Source organism: Strix aluco, chromosome 1 (assembly GCF_031877795.1).
Source record: "Strix aluco isolate bStrAlu1 chromosome 1, bStrAlu1.hap1, whole genome shotgun sequence".
Classification (NCBI taxonomy): domain Eukaryota; kingdom Metazoa; phylum Chordata; class Aves; order Strigiformes; family Strigidae; genus Strix; species Strix aluco.
Window position 1 is genome coordinate 160,989,735 of NC_133931.1, and position 19,929 is coordinate 161,009,663.

The 19,929-nt window shown below is 44.7% G+C and overlaps 1 protein-coding gene across 2 annotated transcripts in view; it reads left to right on the top strand.

Moving 5' to 3' along the window:
- The first annotated feature begins 3,615 nt into the window (after positions 1-3,615).
- EGFR (epidermal growth factor receptor) overlaps positions 3,616-19,929 on the top strand; it is a 167,077-nt gene continuing 150,763 nt past the window's right edge. For both annotated transcript variants that reach the window (XM_074842972.1, XM_074842980.1), the window contains exon 1: positions 3,616-4,012. In XM_074842972.1, the coding sequence (XP_074699073.1) occupies positions 3,904-4,012 (109 nt within the window). In that variant the 5' untranslated portion in view covers positions 3,616-3,903. The remainder of the gene's footprint in view (positions 4,013-19,929) is intronic.

A 19,929-nucleotide genomic window follows, 5' to 3' on the forward strand; every position in this document is an offset into this window, starting at 1 on the left:
TTCAACATGCAAATTGTCACAAAGCTCCACAAATTATTACCTCAGTCGTTGCTTTAAAACCTCAGCGAGGAGTCATAGAATACAAACTACAATGCAAACTACGATGTCCACAATCTCAAACACCACGCAGATGAAATCTGAGCAAGCCGGATTGTAGAACGTCGGTCATTCAGCTATGCTTCTTTTCTTCTCTTCCAGTAAAAAAGCCCGCCCTTTAAAATCGCTTTTGCAACACTCAGAGAAGAGCTGCGTTGCCATCAAGGAACAGTTGCTGATGAATTTTTTGGAGGGGCAAATGCTGACCCACTTTTCAGTGGATAACGAAGACCAACGCGGTTTTTTGTTTCGTTCAAGGAAAGGACCCAGCAGCAGTAATTTCTTTACACTCAAAAGGATTTTGAGACTCTATTCTGTTTTGAGGGAATGTGGAAGAGACGGGAGAATTAATCCTGCTTTTTCCACTGATCAGGAAATCAGTTATTCATCCTCTTATATTTACTTCCCTCCATGTGCGGCAAAGCAATCAGCTCAGCGGCGCAGGCAAGCGGTGGTGAGCAATCACAGTTCAGATCTGCAACCCAGCAGTATCTTCATACGAAGGAACTACCAGCTTACATGGACTTTACTCCATAGGTCAGCATGTTTATGCTTAATATATAGAAGACAGGAGACATATACATACTATAAAGCAAGCGAGTCAAAAGAAAGCTGAAGCAAAATGTTGCATTTAGTATGATATTCTCACAATCAATTTAAAAATTGGTGGTCAAAAGGTTGGCCTTTGTTCCATGACCTTTGATCCATGCACACATGCATGGATGTATGATGGTAATAAAAGTTTTGCAATATGAATATTACATGCCCTTGGCAAAATTAGTGTGGTTACATTAGCTTCAAAGGAGTTACACCAAAGGCAGTCTCTGGGTATGTGACCAGCTGTTGAGGGAAAACATCGTGTTTGAATTCAAACTGTTTCACGAATTGTTCAGTTGTGTAAAAAAGGCCTGAAAACCCTGCCTGTCATCCTAAGCAACTTGTACCTCAGTCTTAGAGTCTCCTTATGTATCTCATGACCTTGGCAAGTAGAGCAGAGATGCCATGGCATCTCTTTCTCATCATGGAGAGAAAATTTAAAGGGGAATTTGCCTAGTCTTCTCCTGCTCATCATGTCAGGAATGAAGGAGGAGTTTAGTTAGGATCAAATACTTGGTTTTATGTGCATTTATGTAAAGGCAGTACATGATGGGAGGTGAAGCAAGTATGAAAAGTTCCTGCTCAGTATAGCAGGTAGAATCACAATTGCACGAAAAATTCTGCAAAGCAAGTGTTTGTTCTTTAGCGTGTTAGGACAGGGCTTGGACAAGTTGCTCCACTGAGTTCATATGCAAAAGATGTTTGCTTTTTTCCCCCTATGTTTAGTTTGTTTTTCAGTTGTCACTTTGAATGCTTTCTTTTTCTAGATTTTAAATACTCCATCGCCTTCCATAGTGGTATCTTGATGCTCGACATGCACGTCTAGGGGCACATGTTTTTATTTAGTATTCATCTACAGAACTGATTTGAAGTTCAGTTCTCGGTTGTCTTAACTGCGCTTTCTTTCTTATGATGCAAGCTGCAATCGTTAGGGTCTGCTGAGGATGCTTTGCAAATCTTCCCTCCCTAGAAGTTGATCTTTTTTCCCTGGGCCTCTTATTTTTAAAGATCCTCCTATTTGTCTAAATAAATTAAAAGTAATCATATACACATAATGTTTATGAAGTTGCAGTGTGTGAACATCTTTGAAGCAAATTGCATTAATATTGTACTGTAAGCCCAGATTTTGCTCTCAGTTACAGCCACAAAACCAATCCTATGAGTAGAGTTCCTCGGATGTTACTAATGTCTGAGTTTACTTCAAAGTACATCTTTCACATTATTTACAAAATATAATCAAACCAGAATGTCAGCTACAGCATACAAAAGCTGACTTGTAACCCAATTCATCTTAATAAAAGATTACAGGCATGGCAGGATGATACATGGTTAAAGGCATGTGGTCAGGCATCGGGTTTTGTGCTAGGATAAGTAAATGGGATGGTGGTTTTCTCTGCCTTGTTAGGACAATAACTAGTTAAACTATCAGAAAAAGATTGTAGAGAGGAAGTTGACTGGCAGGAGAAAAGTAATGCATCTCTCTGAGGACATGCATCACAGAGGACAGTCAAGATACACTCAGTATTTTGCAATCTATTGTGTTCCAGCACCCTGTGATAGACCCAGGCATTTAGCACGTAATCTCCCAAACCTCATGTCATTCCGGACTTCGGTTCTGGAGTTCCCAATTAATCATAACAGTTCTAAGGCTTCATATCCTATTGACTGTGTGACCCAAGAGCTTTATGAAAAAATTACCACCAGCTTTTAACAAATTTGAATGTTGAATCATGATTTACTCGGAGAGATCCCAGCCCAGCCAAGTGACACTTCTATGTCCTATTTATGAGCCTGAGTGACAAGACGGTGCTTCCTCCCACTTTCCAGAGGAGCAGCCTGTTAAAAAAAAAAAAAAAAAAAAAAAAAATAGATTGTAGCCATAAGCATACTTTACTGAATAGCTTGGGTTTGCCTCTCGAGGGGAAAAGATGTTGGGGGGGAAGGAGCACCACACATGTACTCTTTTGCTCAATGTCTGTGGATGTCCCTGGAGCACCTCAAGAACACTTGTATTATTGTGTGTTTATTAAGTAACTTGCTACGCGGACCACGGAGCACTTTCTCACTCCCGGTGCAGGGGAATAGAAACGGCAAGCACCGATATGGATGGACCCTGTTATCCTTGTGCTAAAACATGCCTAGAAACTCTGCAGTTTTATGTCACGCACGCACACCTGGCCTTGCAAGCACTGGAGGTAAAATGACCACAACGAGACCAGGACTGTTTGCCGGGGCGGCGAGTGGGCTCCGCTGATTTGGGGGGAGCAGAAACGAGGGCCAGAGCCCCGGAGATGCCCCCCTGAGGGCGCGGATTTAACCTCCGGAGCCGCTTCGCTGTTGCTGCTCCCGATGAAGCGCCTCAGCCCCTCCTCGTCCGCACTCCCCACTCCGGGGGCTGCGGGAAGGCGGCGGGGGGGGGTGTGGGGGGACGGGGCTTCTGCTGCAAAACACCCCGGGGAACCCGCGCTGCTGCACAGCCGCTGTCCCCCCGGGGTCCCGGCCTCCCCCCGGGAGGGGACACGGGGGGCGGGGGCTGCGCGGGGGCCACGCTGCTTTTTGGCGAGCAGCGGCGCAAATGCGCGCTCACGCCTTCGGCAGCTGCCAGGCAGAAGCCGCCGGGGAGCGGGGCACCCCCCAACCCTCCCGAGCGAGGAGGGGCGGCTAAACTGTCCCCTCCGCGCTCACCCCTCCTCTCCCCCGGTACCCCGGGACAGGTGGCGGGGCCGCCCCTTCCCCACCTGGGCGGGGAAGGCGCCGCCGGTTCCTCCTCCCCTCTCCTCCTTGCTCCCGCCCCATCCTCCTCCTCCTCCTCGGCGTCCCCAGAGGGAGCCCCTGCGCTCCGCGGCCGGGCGGAGAGCGCAGCCGGGCGCGCCCCGTCCCGCAGCCGGCTCCAGCCGCTCCGCAAACCCCTGCGCACCCGCCGCCTCCTGCAGCGGGAGGAGCGGAGACAGGAGGAGGAGGAAGAGGAGGAGGAGGAGGAGGAGGAAGGCAGCAGCCCGCCCGCAGCGGGGCACGCACGTGTGGCGCAGCCCTCGACGGCCGCCCTCCAGCATGCTGCGCGGAGCCGCGCAGGGCAGAGCGGCGGAGAGGAGCTGAAAGCAGCCGCGGGAGAGAAGCAGAGCAGCGGCTCCGCGGAAACCTCCGTGCGTCCGTCCCGTCCCGTCCGGTCCCCCCCGCTCCCTCCCGCGCCCCGCCGACGGGTCCCGCAGCATGGGCGGCCGCAGCCCCCCCCCCGCCGCCGCCGGGCCCCGCGGGGCCGCTGTCCTGGTGCTGCTCCTGGGGCGCCTCGTCCTCTGCTCCGCCGTGGAGGAGAAGAAAGGTAAGGGGGGGCGCGGGGGGGTCGGAGCGCGGCGTCCCGCCGCCGCTTTGCGGGCTGCGCCCCGTGGGACCGCGGGAGCCGGGGCTGCGGGCGGCGCCGCGCCGCGACCTCCCGGGGGAGCGGCGGAGGGAAAGTCCCAACTACTTTTTTCCTTGGAAAAAAAAAAAAACCAACAAAAACAGAGAGGAGAAAGGGGAAAAAACCCAAACCTATAGCCGCGCTCACGCAGCTCTGACTTCCTGATTCTAGGCTTATTTTCTTTTGTGGGGGTGGAGGGAATAAAAGGGAATAAGCCTTGGCACATCTGGTCGGTTGTGCTTCTCTCCTTTCGTGTTTCTTTTTCTTCTTTCCCACCCTTCCCGCCTTGCCCAATCGCTCCCCGGAGCGCGGTCCCCGGCCGGGCGGCGGGATCGGCCCCACGGCGGCCGCCCGCCCCCCCCCGCCCCGCCGCGGCCGGCACCCCCGCGGTGGGAACGCGGCGCGGAAAAGCCGCGTAGCCCCCGAGTAAGCGCCGCTCCGGTAACCCCCGCCTGTCGCCTTGACCTCCGCACCTCCGCTTGTCCTGTTAAAAATAAATGTATACACCTGGGAAGGGGAGGAGGGGGAACGTGGAAAGGGGGGAAACTTCGTGTGGGTTCTGGTTCCGCAGTTCTTAAAGAGAAGAGCGATTTATCCCGGCCTGACCCAGCGCGCAGGAGCCGCCGCCGCCCCGACCGTGCCGGCGCTGTCAGCCGTGGCCGTGGCCGTGACCGCCCGGCGCGGCGCTGCGTGGGAACGGCGCGGGCGCCGCCGGCCCGGCTGGGCTGCTGGTGGGTTTGGGGGGGGGGGGGGGGGGGGGTTTGGTTTGGGGTTTTTTGTTGGTTTTTTTTTTTTTTTTTTGAGAAACTGGTCTAAAGGGTGAGAAAACGTTTCTGTCTGGTCGGATCTCCCGTTTTGTCTCGCTGTGTGGTGTGTTCCCTTTGGTGAGTTTGGAGAGCAGGCCCTGGCTGCTGTTCCAGGCAGAGTGCAGTCCTCTTTATCTTGGAAATCTGCCAGCCGGGAAAAAAATGCAGATTTGGGTGGTGGTTTTTTTTTTCTTTCATTCTTTCTTTTTAAAGAAAAAACGGGAGAAGGGAATTAATAGTTTTCAGAAGGGCCGATGCATGGCTTAAAGTAACTGAGTCTTTCGTGACTGTGGACAGTAAAACCGTCCTGACAGGGAGAAACACCCCATCCAAAAGAACTAGTTGCACAACCTTCAAAAAGTGGAGAGATTCTCTTGTTGCAGAAATCAAGTTCATACCTGTTGTTGATGTAACATGGGCAGTTTTTCTTTCCTGGTTTTCTTTTTTTTTTTTTTTCCCTCACCCTTTGAAAATGTTGAGAAGCAAAGTGACTACATCTGCTGTGCTTGTGTTAAAAGTCTCTTGAGATGCAGTTTCAGGTGCACATGCCCTGTAGGATGTATAAAGTGTGAAGAGAAATACCTTGTTTATAGTGTTTAATTCTGTGCCTCATAAATTTAGGAGGGTGCTAGTTATTTGAGGATTACTAAATAATCAACAGCTAAATGATAAACCCAATAGAGATTATTTTCAGTATATTCTGTTAGTAAGTAACCGTTCCTCTGAGGAGAGCTCAGTGGCAAAGGTGAAGGCAGAAGAATTTCTTCAGGAAACATGAATCAATTCATTGGTCTATTAGTTTCTCCCCACACTTGAGGATAAGAAAATAAGACAGGGGTACAAAATAAAGTGGGCATTTGAGAATTGTGAAATAGTGGTTTGAAGCAACAGGTCCAACAGGTAATAAAGAATCAGTGTATGTTCAGGACCTGCCTCATTGGTCAAGTGATAGGACCTAGCATCAGAATTCAGAGTGATTCTGGAAGTAAGCGTGCCATAATAAATATATGCGACACTCTTGAGTTTTAAGACCAAATTCTGTGGATTGTAGAAGTTAATATCGCATATGAAATGACACTTTTAAAAATTTCAACCTGATTTGTTCTGTGACCAAAAAGAGGAGATGTCTCAAAAAAAAAAAAAAAAAGTACCTGGGCAAATGTTTTTGTTAGAACAATGTCAGAATCAACCTATAAAATCTGATCAACATAATGTTTGAATGGAAATTTAAATACAAGTGTGTCTTCTCCCAAAATTTTAGAATGAGCTCTTTGATTATGGATGAGAGAAAACTGGTTTAGTTATAACACTGTAGTCATTAAGATACAACAAAACTCCTAATTGTGCATATTCCAGAACCAAACGGCTTTGCTGGAAACTGAAGTACACTCACAGAGATCGATACCTGCCTCTATCTACCCGCTCTGGTGTTGACTCACGTTAACCACAGTGGAACTAAACTGGATTTCCTCTGATGTACCCCAGATAGCCTGCTCGGTGGTACCCGAGATAAATACCGCTGACAGCCGGTGTGACACTTACGCAGGATGCGTTCGACCCGTGTCCGTTTTGTGTGTCAGTGCTCGGTGACAGCACTACAGTTAAGCGAACTGCTTTTTGTTGCTATATATTGGCTTTATATCTCTAGTTTTGATCTGTAGGTGCTGCTGTTGTGGGATGGGAGTGTGCTGCTCCGCGTTGGGAGTGTGCATGCAACATGCCGGGCAGCTCGGGAGCTGCAGGAGTTCACTGCCATGGCTTTCTGTACCTCATCTCTTACATTGCTTTCTGAAAAACAAGGGAGAACTAAGTTCCTTAAGGGTGTTGAAGTATTCATTTTCACGTGAAATGTAAAACCACCATCTAGTATCCTGTGTGGTGTTTACGTGTGGGCTATGTGTGTACTGTTTTCTGTGTGGAGACAGGAGTGAATATGCGTGAGTGTGTAGGTATTTGTTTATTATCTAACGTCTTGTCTATGCACCCATTTTTATTTTTTTTTTCTCCTTGGTAAACGACTGAACTTTTTTGGATTTGAAAACTAAAATAAATCTGTGCAGCCTTGGCAGCAAATGCAGTTAGAGATACGGAAATTTAGATACTGATCCGGTGCAATTTGATGAGATAATATAATGAAATAAGTAGTCTTGAGTATAGACTTGCTCTTACTCCAGTGCCTCGGTGTGTGAATGATTAAGAACAAAACCCAAATCCCATCATTAAGGGCAATTTCTGACCAGCGGGGAAGGGAAGGTATAGTGCCAGTGGTCATCTCCTTAATTCAGGCAGTCTGCAAAATACAGTGACTCTGGGCAAAATGTTATGAAAGAGATGGGCTTCTCTGCAAAGTGGTGAGCAAACTACACGCTGAAGTGATAGTAAACACAAATATGTTATTTCTTGCATCAAAAGTATATTAAGAGATTTGAAGATAAATAAGAAGTCAAGATCAATGCCCTGGAGTCTTTACAATCAGAGTAGTCCGCTGTAATTTATTTGTTAATTTATAGAGAGAGACTTTCCGGGAGTGTCAAACAATGCCATTATGGTCCTCAGGGCTGACTTTTGCATTTGGGTATCCATGTATCACTGAAATCACTGGGATATGCTAGCTTTAGCAGCAAGATAGCTGACCAGCCAAACCAGTTCCTTCAGAAGGTGTCCTTATCTTCCTTAGGCACAAACTGCCTTTGCTTAATAGCTCTTCAGAAGCAAGCCTAGTGAAAGGTTTACTTCATTTTAGGGAGGATGGCAGTACCTTCATGGAATGGTTTTGCATAGAAGCTGTTGATATTGCTACAAACTCCGGGATTAGTCCAAGTTTTGGTGGTACACGTGCATCAGAGGGTACAGTCCCCCTGCGTATGTGAGTGGAGGATCCCAGAAAGAACTAACATGCCTTCAAAATCAGTAGTCATGTTATAAACATTGGCATTTACAGGTATGAGAACTTGTGTCAAATCTCATGTTAGACTCGGATCTGTGTTGCAGAAGGGCTTGTGTAATGCAAATGTGGTTGTACTGTCAGAGAGATGCTTTGGCTTGTAGAACTTTGACTGGGGGAGCCAGAATTAGCTGTGCCCACAAAAGCATCCTCTGGCCAGTCTACGTTAGGAGTGCTTGCTGGGGCGACCTGGCTGATAAACCTTTATAATTTAGACTGGTCAAAACAGGGGTGAGATCTAATTCTGTAAAACGATGACCTGCTAGCTAGAGTAATTGTTATTTTGGAAATGTTTGAATCACATGAGGCATCTTCTATTTGCGTTTATAATTTCTCAAAGCCCCATTCTGCCGTAGTGCTCTCCTTGAGCATCTACTAGGGAAAAAGGCAATTCTGTCGGTCACAGCTCTGCTGGCGCAGGAATCTCACTCAACTCAGCTAGGATTCTGCTAGTTTTAGCAGAAAGGGAAAGTAATTAGGAAAGGCAGCAAAGCTTTTATTTGCTCGTTGGTGGAAGGCATGTTCTTGCTTTTTGTTTCCTGGATTTGCTCTGTAGCAGTTGTAGAAGGTGTGCAGCCTCTGATGAATACTCAAGCAGCAGTTACTGCTGTGATGGGGATAGTCACTTGCCTTGCTCTTGCCTCGAGGTTAGCTTGAGCAACCTGTCTTGCTGTAAGTGCAGTTGGAGGAGTTAGTGCAGGATTAGCCTCTCTGGGTCCTAAGCAGCGCTTCACCCAGCACCTGCGATGGGGGCAATGACCGGGAGCTGTGCGGCGCTGAGGCCTACAGCAGGAGAGTGGGAATAATGCCGAGGGATTAGCAGATGGGCCCTAACCTCTGGGTTGCACCCTTCAAATGAGGCTGAAGCAATGCCACGTGTCCCCGGGTCCCGGTGATGAGGGTGGGATAAAAGCTGTGACCGCTGACATTTGTACCTGTCGGCTCTGGAGAGCTCGTGAAATGCATGAGGACATGGGGAGCCAGCGCTATGGATTTATCAGCATCGTGTAGGTGTGAGTAGAAAGTGTTCGGCAGATTTTTTTTTTTGCCAGCAGTTAATGGTACGCAGTGCAGGAATCCACTGCTTGATGCTTTTTGTGGACTCTGACGGTCTTTGTTCAGCTTGGGTACAGCACACGCTGCCCCTGTTCAATACATATCGATTTGACCTTCTCCTCTGCCCCTTCACTTTCAGGAATGCTTTATTAGTAGGTACAGTATAAGATCTAGTATAATTTCTCATTTTTGATGTGTTACTTCTTAGCTTCCAACTACAGCAAACAGAACTGTAGTATTACTTTCTTTAGGGCTGAATTCTGCTGACCTAACAGTGTTGAGTAATAGTGTGGGCTTTTTTTTCTTCAGAAATAGTTACAGAACATTTGGCATGAATATGGGCAGCAGAAATCATTCCTAAAGGAAATGTGGAAAAGAAAAAAGGATGTATTCCTCTGTACAGAGAAGTTGTACCAAAATAACTGTCCATTCCTGCTGAAATAAGATTGCTATTTATTAAGAACTATGACGTACCTTTGTAGTTTGTCTTATAGGGAGAATGTGTAGGTGTGGGTGTTATGCTCTCTGCGCTTAATAATGTTATTGAGGGTTGCTCACAGGGAAGAAGTGTGAGAAACCCACTTGTGAGATTGTGTGTTTGAATGGGAAAACTTTCTGATAACCCGAGTGAAAAGACCAGGCCGTGTGGATTGGCCATTGAGCTAAGGAGTACATGTGCTGCCACACTGCACCTTTAAAAAGTTTTTTTTTAAAGAACAGAAGGCATTGCTAGGAGAGAGCAGCACTGGATTTATGTAGCCTGTAAAGGCGTGTGAGCTTTCGTTTTGAAGTTTTAATGCAAAGTGTGTTTTGCCTGTTGACAGATCCATGCAAGGTTCCTCCTCCTCCTGCCAGTGTGCTTTCTCCTGCCCAGCACATCTGGGTACATGAAAGTAAACATCTACGTGTTCGCATGCATGTCATACTGTTAGAGTGCATCAAATCACGGGTGGGTTTTGTTTGCTTCAGTGGTTGAAGAGAAAAAAGGAAAACAAACCCTGGAAGAAAATAATAACTTCCAGTCAAACTGTAACAAATATGTCAGGGTGGTTCTAGTGAAGTGGAGGGAAGAAAACCCCAACAACAAAACCCCCTTGATTTAAGATAATCTGGAAGATTAAATTGGACCTGAGACCATTTATTTTCTTTTTAAGTTGGGGAAGAAGGAAAATGAAATGCCATTTGAAATGAAAATTTGCAGGTTTATTTTGAAAATACCAGAACACCGCTTGATTTTCTTTATGCCTCCCTCCCACTCAGTTTTTTGGCCAAGGCGTGTTTGCTGAGTTTGGCTCAAATTAATGAACTAACTTAAATTTGCTTCTTCCGCCCCTGAAAAATTTAAGGTTTTGGGGGTGGGGTAAACTGTCATTTATATACACATTAATAGCTCTGCTCCAATCTGGGTGAATGTTAAGTAGAGACATAAATGCAGTCCAAAATGTTTGTGATCACTTTTTTCCATTTTCATTAAATGAAATAGTAAAAACAATAATGAAATATAATAAATAATTCTTAGAAAAGCTTGGTATCTGTTACCCCCCTGGTCTTACCTATGTTTGGTGCCTTCACCATACCTTGCTAACCTCTGGCCAGAGGAGGAGGTGGGGGCTTGCAGCCTCCTTGCTGGAGGCACACAAGCAGGCAGGTGGGGGGCTTTGGGCAGGCAGGATGAAAGCTGCTGAGCGGTAGCAATGGCCCAGGGACCGGTGGCACATCTGTGTGGGTTAAAAGCCCTCTCCTCTGTCTAGTGGTTACCACTCTGTGGTTCCTTTACTTTGCAACGGTGCCACGTGAAGGGGTGGGTTGCCTCACTGGGTGTACCCTCCAGCTCCCTGGAAAAGTGGTGGGTTTGCCAGCCCCCTCTATCCTACCCCCCCCCCCCCCTAAAAAAAAACTAAATAAAAATATGCAGGACCAGCAAAGGCGGTTTTGCCAGAATCGCTCTGCTGGGGTAGACGGCTCCTCCTGGGGCGCAGGGGTCAGTGGGGCTGGGCAAGTCGGCAGGGACTGTGTCGGGAGGGATGTTTTCTGGGGAAGAGGTGGAAGGAAGGAGGAGAGGATATAAACCAGCTGTCTTGATGACAGGATAGTAGTATTTTAGCTCTGGCTTTTATGAAAAGAAAATTATCAGTTTGTGGGAACGGGGTTTGTGTGTGTTTGGTAATCAAAGCACAGTGGCATAATCCTTGCCTTCCCGTCACCAGATTCAGCAGTAAATATGAAGATAACCAGAGGAGCCCTGGAAATCAGCCGCTCTTGGCACTGGGGCACTGCGAGCTCGTGCAGAAATTCTCCTAGGTAGGGAAAAGTATTATTTTACCTGTTGGGAGCCACGGGATCAGAGCCACCGAGGCTTTGAATGGTTGCCTGAGGCAACACAGCTGGCCGCTGGCAAAGTTGCCTGCTTTGATTTTTGGCCTCTTGCCCCATGCCCAAGCCAATGATAAACACTGCCTGGAGTTGGAGGCAACCAACATCCTATTCAGGGCTTATTTGCAAGCTTTGAAACGGTGTCTCACGCAGAGCATCGTTTCCCCTCTTTCCTGAAGGCCCTGCATGTCCTTCCCTGGGGACATGTCCCTTGATGGAGGCTGGAGGTAGCCTGGGATGAGGTGACCTGTGGTGACACGCGTCTGGCTTGGCTCCCTGCGACCGCAGCGTGCTCCTTCCCCGCCTGCAGGAGGGCTCAGCACGCCTGGCCCCTTGCTCCACCACCCCGGGGGAAGCCCCTGCACCTCCTGAAATAACAGCGGCCCGAGACAGTAGCTGCAAATCAAGGTTGGGTGTAAGCAGATGTAAAGTCTGAATCGTTCCCTAAATTATGCCTTCTACATAGCTGCAGCACAGTTATGTGGCAATTTTCATATTTGCAAGGCCTAACTTAAAAAAAACCCTCAAAAGCCAAAAACCAAGCAAAAAAAGACTATAGCTGCTTCTGTCTGGGGAAGCGTGTTCACAACCCACCCCGTTAAGATCTGAGAGACATACCCGCGCTTCTGAAAGGTGAATTTGATTTACGTCTGAGGTAGTAAATGTTTCTTCTTGAGAGCTGAGTACTTAAATTCTGCAAAGTGCAATTACGGCTGCATGTGCAGTTCCCTATTGCTAAGCAATTCTCTGATCTTGGAAATACTAATTTTTTTCACTGCATTAATGAATGCATCGCATTGTAATTAATTGAGTCTTTTTTTAAAAAGAATTCTTAAGTTCAAAATGCTTTCGTAGAACCATCATGTTTTCTGAAGTTCACTTGGGAGGTAAGACTAAGGAAAGAGGCAGGATTCAAGGAAGAGGCTTGTTTTAGCAGTTGGGTCAGTTATTTCAATAATGCCTTTAGCAAAGAAGCAAGAGGCTGTTTGCACAAATCGGTAACTAGTTCCCATGATTCAGATTGAATCATGTAGTTCAAGTCATTTGAATAAAGAAATGACTTCTAGTAAATGAGACAACCTCTGCAATTAGGATGGCATGCTACATATTTCATGTTATTTATTATGTGGTTTTCAATAGATATGATTAAGTTGGGTTACACTTGGAATGCTAGGTAGCATTTCAACACAAGCCACTTAACCAAAGCTTACATTAAAATGAGATACACATTTGCTTTGTACTGGTGTCATTGTGCTGTATCTTCAACACTTATGTTTTCTTATTAATTTTCCACAAGCAGATACTTAACAGGGAAGAGGAGTCACCTTGCCAAGTGCACCTCCGTTTTCTTTAGTTGTAGCGGGGAATTCTCAAGCAGGTGCTTCCCAAACATTTACACTCTGCTGCAGTCTGAGCTTTCCTTCCTGCAGTCTTCCTGGGCCATCAGCTCCAATGGATGTGGCGTAACCAGAGATGCAGAAAACTTCTTTTCTCAGATGTGCTCATGGATTATGTGCTATCCCTGGTGTTCCCAAGGGGATGTGCTTCATGGTTCACCTGCAACTTCTGCTGTTGTGTTTGGACTTGTGATGAGAGCATCATAATTTGGTGTAGAAGACAAGGCCTTTCTTTCCTGATGTTATTTTGTAGTTTGTCTTAATTGTAAGTGGCTATATTATACAATCGAAAAATCCCATGTGGTTTTGGCATTGTCAAAGTAGTATTTAAAAAAAAGAAAAGATCGCTTTACTACTCTGTCACAACTGGTTATACCATGTGGAAAGCAATGTTGATTAATTTAAGAGAATACATCCTGAGCTATCAAAGTGAATAAGCAGCTCTGGCTGATGGTGCACTCTGGGGATATGGAGAATAGGTAAGATTTGGGAACCTGTTGGCTAGATGATCACCTGCTCTATTCAGGAGAAAACTTTCTGTCATGTTTCTTTCCAGCTTTTTCACTTAATATAATATAAAAGATATGTAAGACACCACGGGTACCTATTTGACAAAAGAGCCTTTCAAAGAATGAAGATACCAGATCTTCAGTGCCAGATAAAATTACCATTTTGCATATGTGATCACCGTTTCTTCTGCAAGTGGAAGTTACCATTTCTCCTACATGAAGGTGTTGGTGGTGAACTTTGCACAAACTATGACTTTGGAAGTTGGAAAAAAAAAATCCTTCTTCATTCCCTTTAACATTGGGAAGTGAAAGCTGTGGTAAGAGCAGATATGACTAATGTTTCACAAGCTTGCTTCTCGTGTGTTAAATATGAAGGTACAGACATCATCTACATGAAGACGGGGAAACCTTCCCCCACAAAAAAGTGTGGGGCAGATGTCCTCACGTCCCTGAGTGAGAGCCCATCACTGGTTGGCATGACGTTGTTGGGAACCGCTGAACAGAAAATGCCTTAAGTCAAGAGCTGTTATGTGTGTGGAGTGTTTTTTCTTCTCCATTTTTATTGCAGCCTATTCCTCATGAATGGAAACTTGACATTCTCACTTGTTGAACAGGGTTCAGTTTGTTTTGCTGCTCTTCAGACTAGTTTTGCACCAAGTCCATGCCTTTTTTTTTTTTCCCCCTGTTAAAAACAAACAGAAAACCCCAAGTGAAAAACCGATGAAACCAGAACAAAGCAAACCAATTTTTTGGAAACAGAAGTGTTAGTTGTCAAAATCCTGACTCTGGAAGCTGCTTTGTCACAGCTAGACCATAATTGAAGCTGTTGGGTCTCCGCATGAACATGGGGTTTGCACCACAGAGCAGTGCGTAGGACGCGGGGCCCTTGGTGTTTGCTGAGAGTTGGGAAGTGGTGGATGTGTGACTTCGTTTTCAGGCTAAGGGAGAGAAGTCACTCCCTGAAAAACAAGCTGTCAGAAAACCCCATCCCCCCTCCCTCAGGTACTGATCCAGGTCTTTCCCAGTGGAGACCTGCGGTAATGTGAACAGAAGATGAATTATGGCCAGGAAGAGTGTATTTCCCTCTTCAGGTTCCAGTATTTGAATTCTGACTGGTATCTGATTGCTCAGAGCGAGACTGTCCTTACCGAGGCACGGTGGGTGGCAGAGCGTTGATCACCAGTCCAAGTGGACTGTTTAATGTTTGGCTTTTTAATGAAAACCTCTCTAGCTAGTCCTTGTGTACTCATACATGCTGGGGACAGGGCACAGGCTTCCATTTGAAGTTTTACTCGTGGAGTAGAGGAAAGCCAATACTGGGATTGAGCTGGTGTCTTTGTGCGGCAGACTGAAAGAAAAGTGTGAGGCTTGCAAGGTGGTATCAGCTCCGTGCTTTGCCTTTATTGTTGTGGTTGTAGCATCTAGGTAGATATTGTTGCCATTATCACTTCCCCAAAATTAATGTCAGTTCAGTGAGAGTAGGAGCAGGGACAAGTATTTCACAGCGGATTCAGAAAGGGAAACATGCAAATCATTTATGTTGCATGCTCAGCTTCCACCTACCTGGAAGGGAGGATAAGTAGTTGAGTTGCAGCAGTTTTAATTCGGTGTAAAAGGAAAAATGTGATCCTTTCCATTTATAATTCCTAATTTGACCACTTGCAATGAAGATATCTGCAATAGGAGGTGAAGTCAAAACTTCAGCATCTTCAGTTATCTGGTAGGATCTGGTAATTTCTTAAAAATCTGTGAGGATAGATGCCCAATTAATGGATCAGTTTGATATTTGTCGTTTTGTTTGGGATTTGAAAGGATTATCATTGAAATGCTCTCTCATTTCCATCTGGTCTTCAAAAAGTAATTAAGTGTTGAGCAATGGTATTGTCAGTCTGTTTCCTACCTAATAAGCTCTGCAAGGTGCTCTTGTTAATGATTTTATTATTTCAGAGCTGCTCTTGTTCTCTCTACCTCCTTAATGAGGCAGATCCCCTAGGCAGCCTCGCTTTATCACAGTTGTCTATGGTAGGTGAACTAATCCAGCACCATGGAAGTTTGTGTTCATCAGTGTGTAAGATGCTTCCATCAGTATGTGTGTTTAATTCTCCCTGACACTTAAAAGATTTGTCAAGCGCAAAAAAAGGAAGAACAGACCCTTTCTCTAAATGAGAGTCATCTTGATTTGAACAGCAGCAGTCTTGTTTGCATCAATGAACACATGGTATTCAGTGAATTAAGAGTAAAAACAGCTAATTAACACCTTCTCTGTTTCTTTTGTGTCTGGTCATTAGTTACTATGAACCAAATTAATTCCTGATAGCTAGGGCATGGAAGGTGCCCATGCCAAGCTCAGGTCAAGAACTGAATTCTTTGAGGTTCTGGAGAGAAATATTCCCTTTTTTATTGTATTGCCTGTTTCCCAGAGCTGCCTGCATGTGTCATGGAATTTAATACATATGCTTGTATGCTCAGTTAACACCTGTATGTAGTATTTCATCATATGAAGATAATCCTGAATTGGTTATGGGCGCTTGAAAGGGACTCAAGCTATCCTCTCCTGGTTTAGTATGGTACGGATTGGATCCTGTCTATGAACTAAACTCAAACAGTGTTTCAAAGACTAGGATCATTTCAGAAATAGCAAACATATGACTTCTGAGTAAACAGACTAGTTACAATAGATGGGATTAGAAAATGGATTGTTCTGGGTTCTGGGCCAACTATTGAGAGTGATGATATCGTACTGGTAATCGCACTGTTGGGTTTAATGGTCCATAAACTTTGATAAAAAGCTTTTGTAAAATTGTCAGCAATAATTCCCTCCATTGTTAGATTGCCAATGAACGTCTTCAGCCCCTGGAATAAATTGCTACCATCAATTGTGTTTATGTAATTATATAAAGTAAGACTTTTGCTCTGAAGGTGTAATAGCTCAAATAAAGAAAAAATGAAAAATACTGTCAGCTGAAAATTAATGGGTCAGGTCCACAATTGCTGTGAATGCCAAGAACTCTCACCTGGGTTGGGCTGGGGGAGGTTTACACCTGAAGCTGTAGTCCCATGCATGGAGAATAGGTGCCTTTTCATTACTTCTGCCAAGCACTTGCTAGGTCAGCAGAAACAGGCAATGTCATTGTGAGTTTTGTATGAAAATTGAAAAACGGCTGAACTGTAATTCAACTCTGTTGTTAGTTTTCTCGGTGGTTTTTTTTAGAATGACAGTTATCAGAACGTGAACGTTAAAAAGGCATAACTGCTTTCATAGGCATTAATATGCCATTCTAAAAAAAATGCAGAAGCACTTAAAGTTTGTCCATAACTTACAGTGTATGGTCCCTTTCAAATTATTTTCACAGCTACTAAGTTTCTACCTTTCCTTTTTTTTTCCCTTCATGCATTCCACGTGATGGGTTAAATAACAAATTAGTAACCACGGTGTGATTCAAAATGGGCTATAATCCAAAGTGGGAAGAGAAGGAAGTTCTCGTGCAAGAAAATAAATAGCACAGTGTATTTAACAGTGCATTAAGCATCATAGCTGTTAGACTGCACTGATAATACAGTGATGAGAGCAGAAAAAAACTCTACACATTGTTAGTTTAGTAAAGCAGTGAATACTCTGGCTCTGATCTTGTTGGTGATATTCAACATATCTAACACAAATGCATTGATAATGCAAAGCATAATGAAGAGTTGAACATGGACTTTCTACCTCTGCAGCATGGGGTGCAAAGGAGGAACTGCCTTACCTGGCTGTAGGTGGAGTTTCAGAACAGAAATGGTCCGATTACTAAATAGACACAGGATCTGACTATCTAGAGTTATAACCTACCCATGTTTATATGCTTTATTTTCTTTAGGGGGTGGCAGTAGAGGTAGGAACATATTCTGGGGGAATATATTCTCCAATCTCTACCTGTGCAGCTTTACCCCAAAAAATATAATTCTTAAACTAATGAGCTTGACTGGCCCACTATCTGTGATAAAATTGCTTGCTCCACCTCCACCTTCCTGATGTATTTGGCAGTGGGTGGTAAAGTGGATTTCAAGGAGGGCCGCAAAGAGAGTCTGGCTTCCCAGCTTTAGAGCATGCAATTTTGGGGAAAAGCACTGAAACTACATGCAGGGGAGTTTATGGAGAAGGTAAAATTACAGAGAGCTGGAGGAGCAAGCAAGAAGAAAATCTGGAACTCTTGCTTCTCAATTACAGTAACGCTGCAGTGGGGACATGCATCTTCTATTGAGGCTCAATCCAGCAAACTTTAGGCATAACATCCCTTTGAAGTCTATGGATATTTTGCCTGCCAGGACTGCAGGATCAGGTTTCTTATTACTTTATTTGCCTAGGAAACTCTTCTCATCTAGTTTAAAGGGAAAAACTGATACAGAATAACACACTGTGTTATATGAAGACTATGCCAAAAAATAATTCTCCTGAAACAGAATGTAAGATTATAAATTATAATCACATCACAAGGTATTGTGGTGTCAGTGTTATAACTTGAAATGAGTCTTTTGCCTGGGTATGCTTAAAAGTAAATCTAGTAAGTACATATTCTGGTAATTGTCCTTCCATTTTCTTTTCCTAAAAGATTGTTTCTAGATATGTTGTTGGACGGGTTTAATATGGGTGAATTCTTTAGGTTGTGTAAACCAGTGTGGCTTCAGCATTGACTTCTGCCAGCCAAAGCAGTGGTCTGATGGTTTAGCAAAAAGGAGATGTCTCAAAGTTAGCTAGAATGAACTTGGAGTTGAGTGGCATTTCACTCACATACTGGATGTGTTGGAGCCAAAACTTTTACATGGGAGTTCTTACACAGAACCGTGTATGTGTATACATCTACCTTCCTCCCTCTCCATGTCTGTGTCTTTCCCTCTCCACGTGTGTGTGTGTCTCCCTCTCTCATTTACTAGAGCTCCAAGGCAGTATGTTAATATGCAACTCTTAGTTTATAGAGACCTCTCGCACTCTTGCTTTATACTTAAGGAAGAAAATGGTGTTACCACAGCAACTGCCATACCAGCCGGTACTGAAGCAGCTCCTGTCTATGTAGCACTTCTAAAAGTACATTAGACAGATTTTTAAAGTGCACGTAACTAAAGTGAGAGCAGGAACTTAACACTTGCTGAAAGCAACAGTAAAAGGAGAGCATGAATTTGTTCAGAAGTTGAGAAGAGTTTTTAATGGAAATAATTAGCAATATATCTGGTTCAGCAAGCTGCTTTGGCAGATGCGTTATTTCAAGTCTATGTGCAATCCCTTTGAAATCAGTGAAGTTGTGTGTAGGCCTAGAGTTTGTACAGGTTCAGGAGCCTTGTTTTACAGGGGACAAAAATTGCATTGTTTAAGGGAGTGATGGTTTTGAGAGGCTCAAGTAGCGAGGCACTTTCATGGGGTGTGACTGGTGAGGGCAGATACTTGGCATTTCTCAGCAATGAGCCGCTGAAGATGATTGAAATGGGAGTCATGAGTAACTGGAAGTATCAGAAGTTTTTTGATTTATGGGTGTGAATTTTGGACAAGGGTTCATATTACATTTGTCCATCACGTGCATTTGATACCAAGGAAACAGCGTTGAGGTGTGTGCATGTGATGATATTTTGCTGTCTATTAAATCTTAGAGTGGTACATTGTGAATGTTTCTGTACAATAAAATGTAATTGTTGTAGGGGAGGCAAGAGACCTAGAAGGACTAGGGAAGGCTGTAAGCTAGTCTGAACTCAGTAAGACTATACCTTATCATTGAAAACCTAGTAGTGTAAGGTCAATATCCTATTTAGTTTTCATTTTAAGACACTGGGGTATAGGAAGACCTTCTATGCTTATGAATGTATTCTTAATCCTTATCAACTCCTAGAAGCAGCTGAGTATCTGTGTATTAAGTGCTTAGAAAAAACATACTTGGGATTATGAGAAATTACTTATTACTCTCAGTAGCACTGAGTTTGCAAGAGTATTACTGATTGCTGTTCTATTGTTGACTTGTTCCCCACAGCTACTGTTTTTATCAGATTTCATAAAACAAAAGCACAAATGCAGTTTTCTAATTCTTGAAATAAAACCCATAAAAACGCTATGCATGTATATTGGCTCCTTTCCCTGTTGACAGGAATTTCTGGATGGCACCTTTAGTCTTTGAAAGTGTTTTGAAATCACCATATGGACAAAAGTCTGCAGAGGTGCCACTCCAAAACTGTAAAAATGAGTCCTGTGCTTTGCAGACTGAATTTTAGCCTCCTCTACTATCGTTCACCAGAACTGTTGCTAGTTGTGAGATAAATGACGTGTGGGGCTGGAGGGAGCAGCTTTTCTAGTGGTGTCTCTGCTCCTGTGGGGTTACAGGGCTTTCCCTGATAAGCTCTGGGGCTGGTCCTGATGATCCATCTAAGAACAAGCAGTGCTGGGGATCTCGCATCCTTTCTCCTCCATGAAGGTCCTTAGTTGGGTAACATAGGTGGGAGCATTGCAGAAGTTTGTCTCATCTGCTATAGCTGGGTGTTCAGAGCCGAACCCAAGCCAGGGTGCCATTAAAATGCCTGTGAAAATTTACAAGTTTTGCGTGAAAGTCGTGTTGGGTTGGAAGGCAGCTGTCCCTTTCCCCTTGTAGACTGAGTCAGGTAGGCATGAACACTTAAAGGTCACTTTTGGGTAATTTCTGAACCTCTACTTTTTACACCTTCACTGTGGTATAACCTCCAGCATTTGAGCTGATATTCCTTCTCTGTAATTCCCATTCTGATCTTCCTCACAGATACT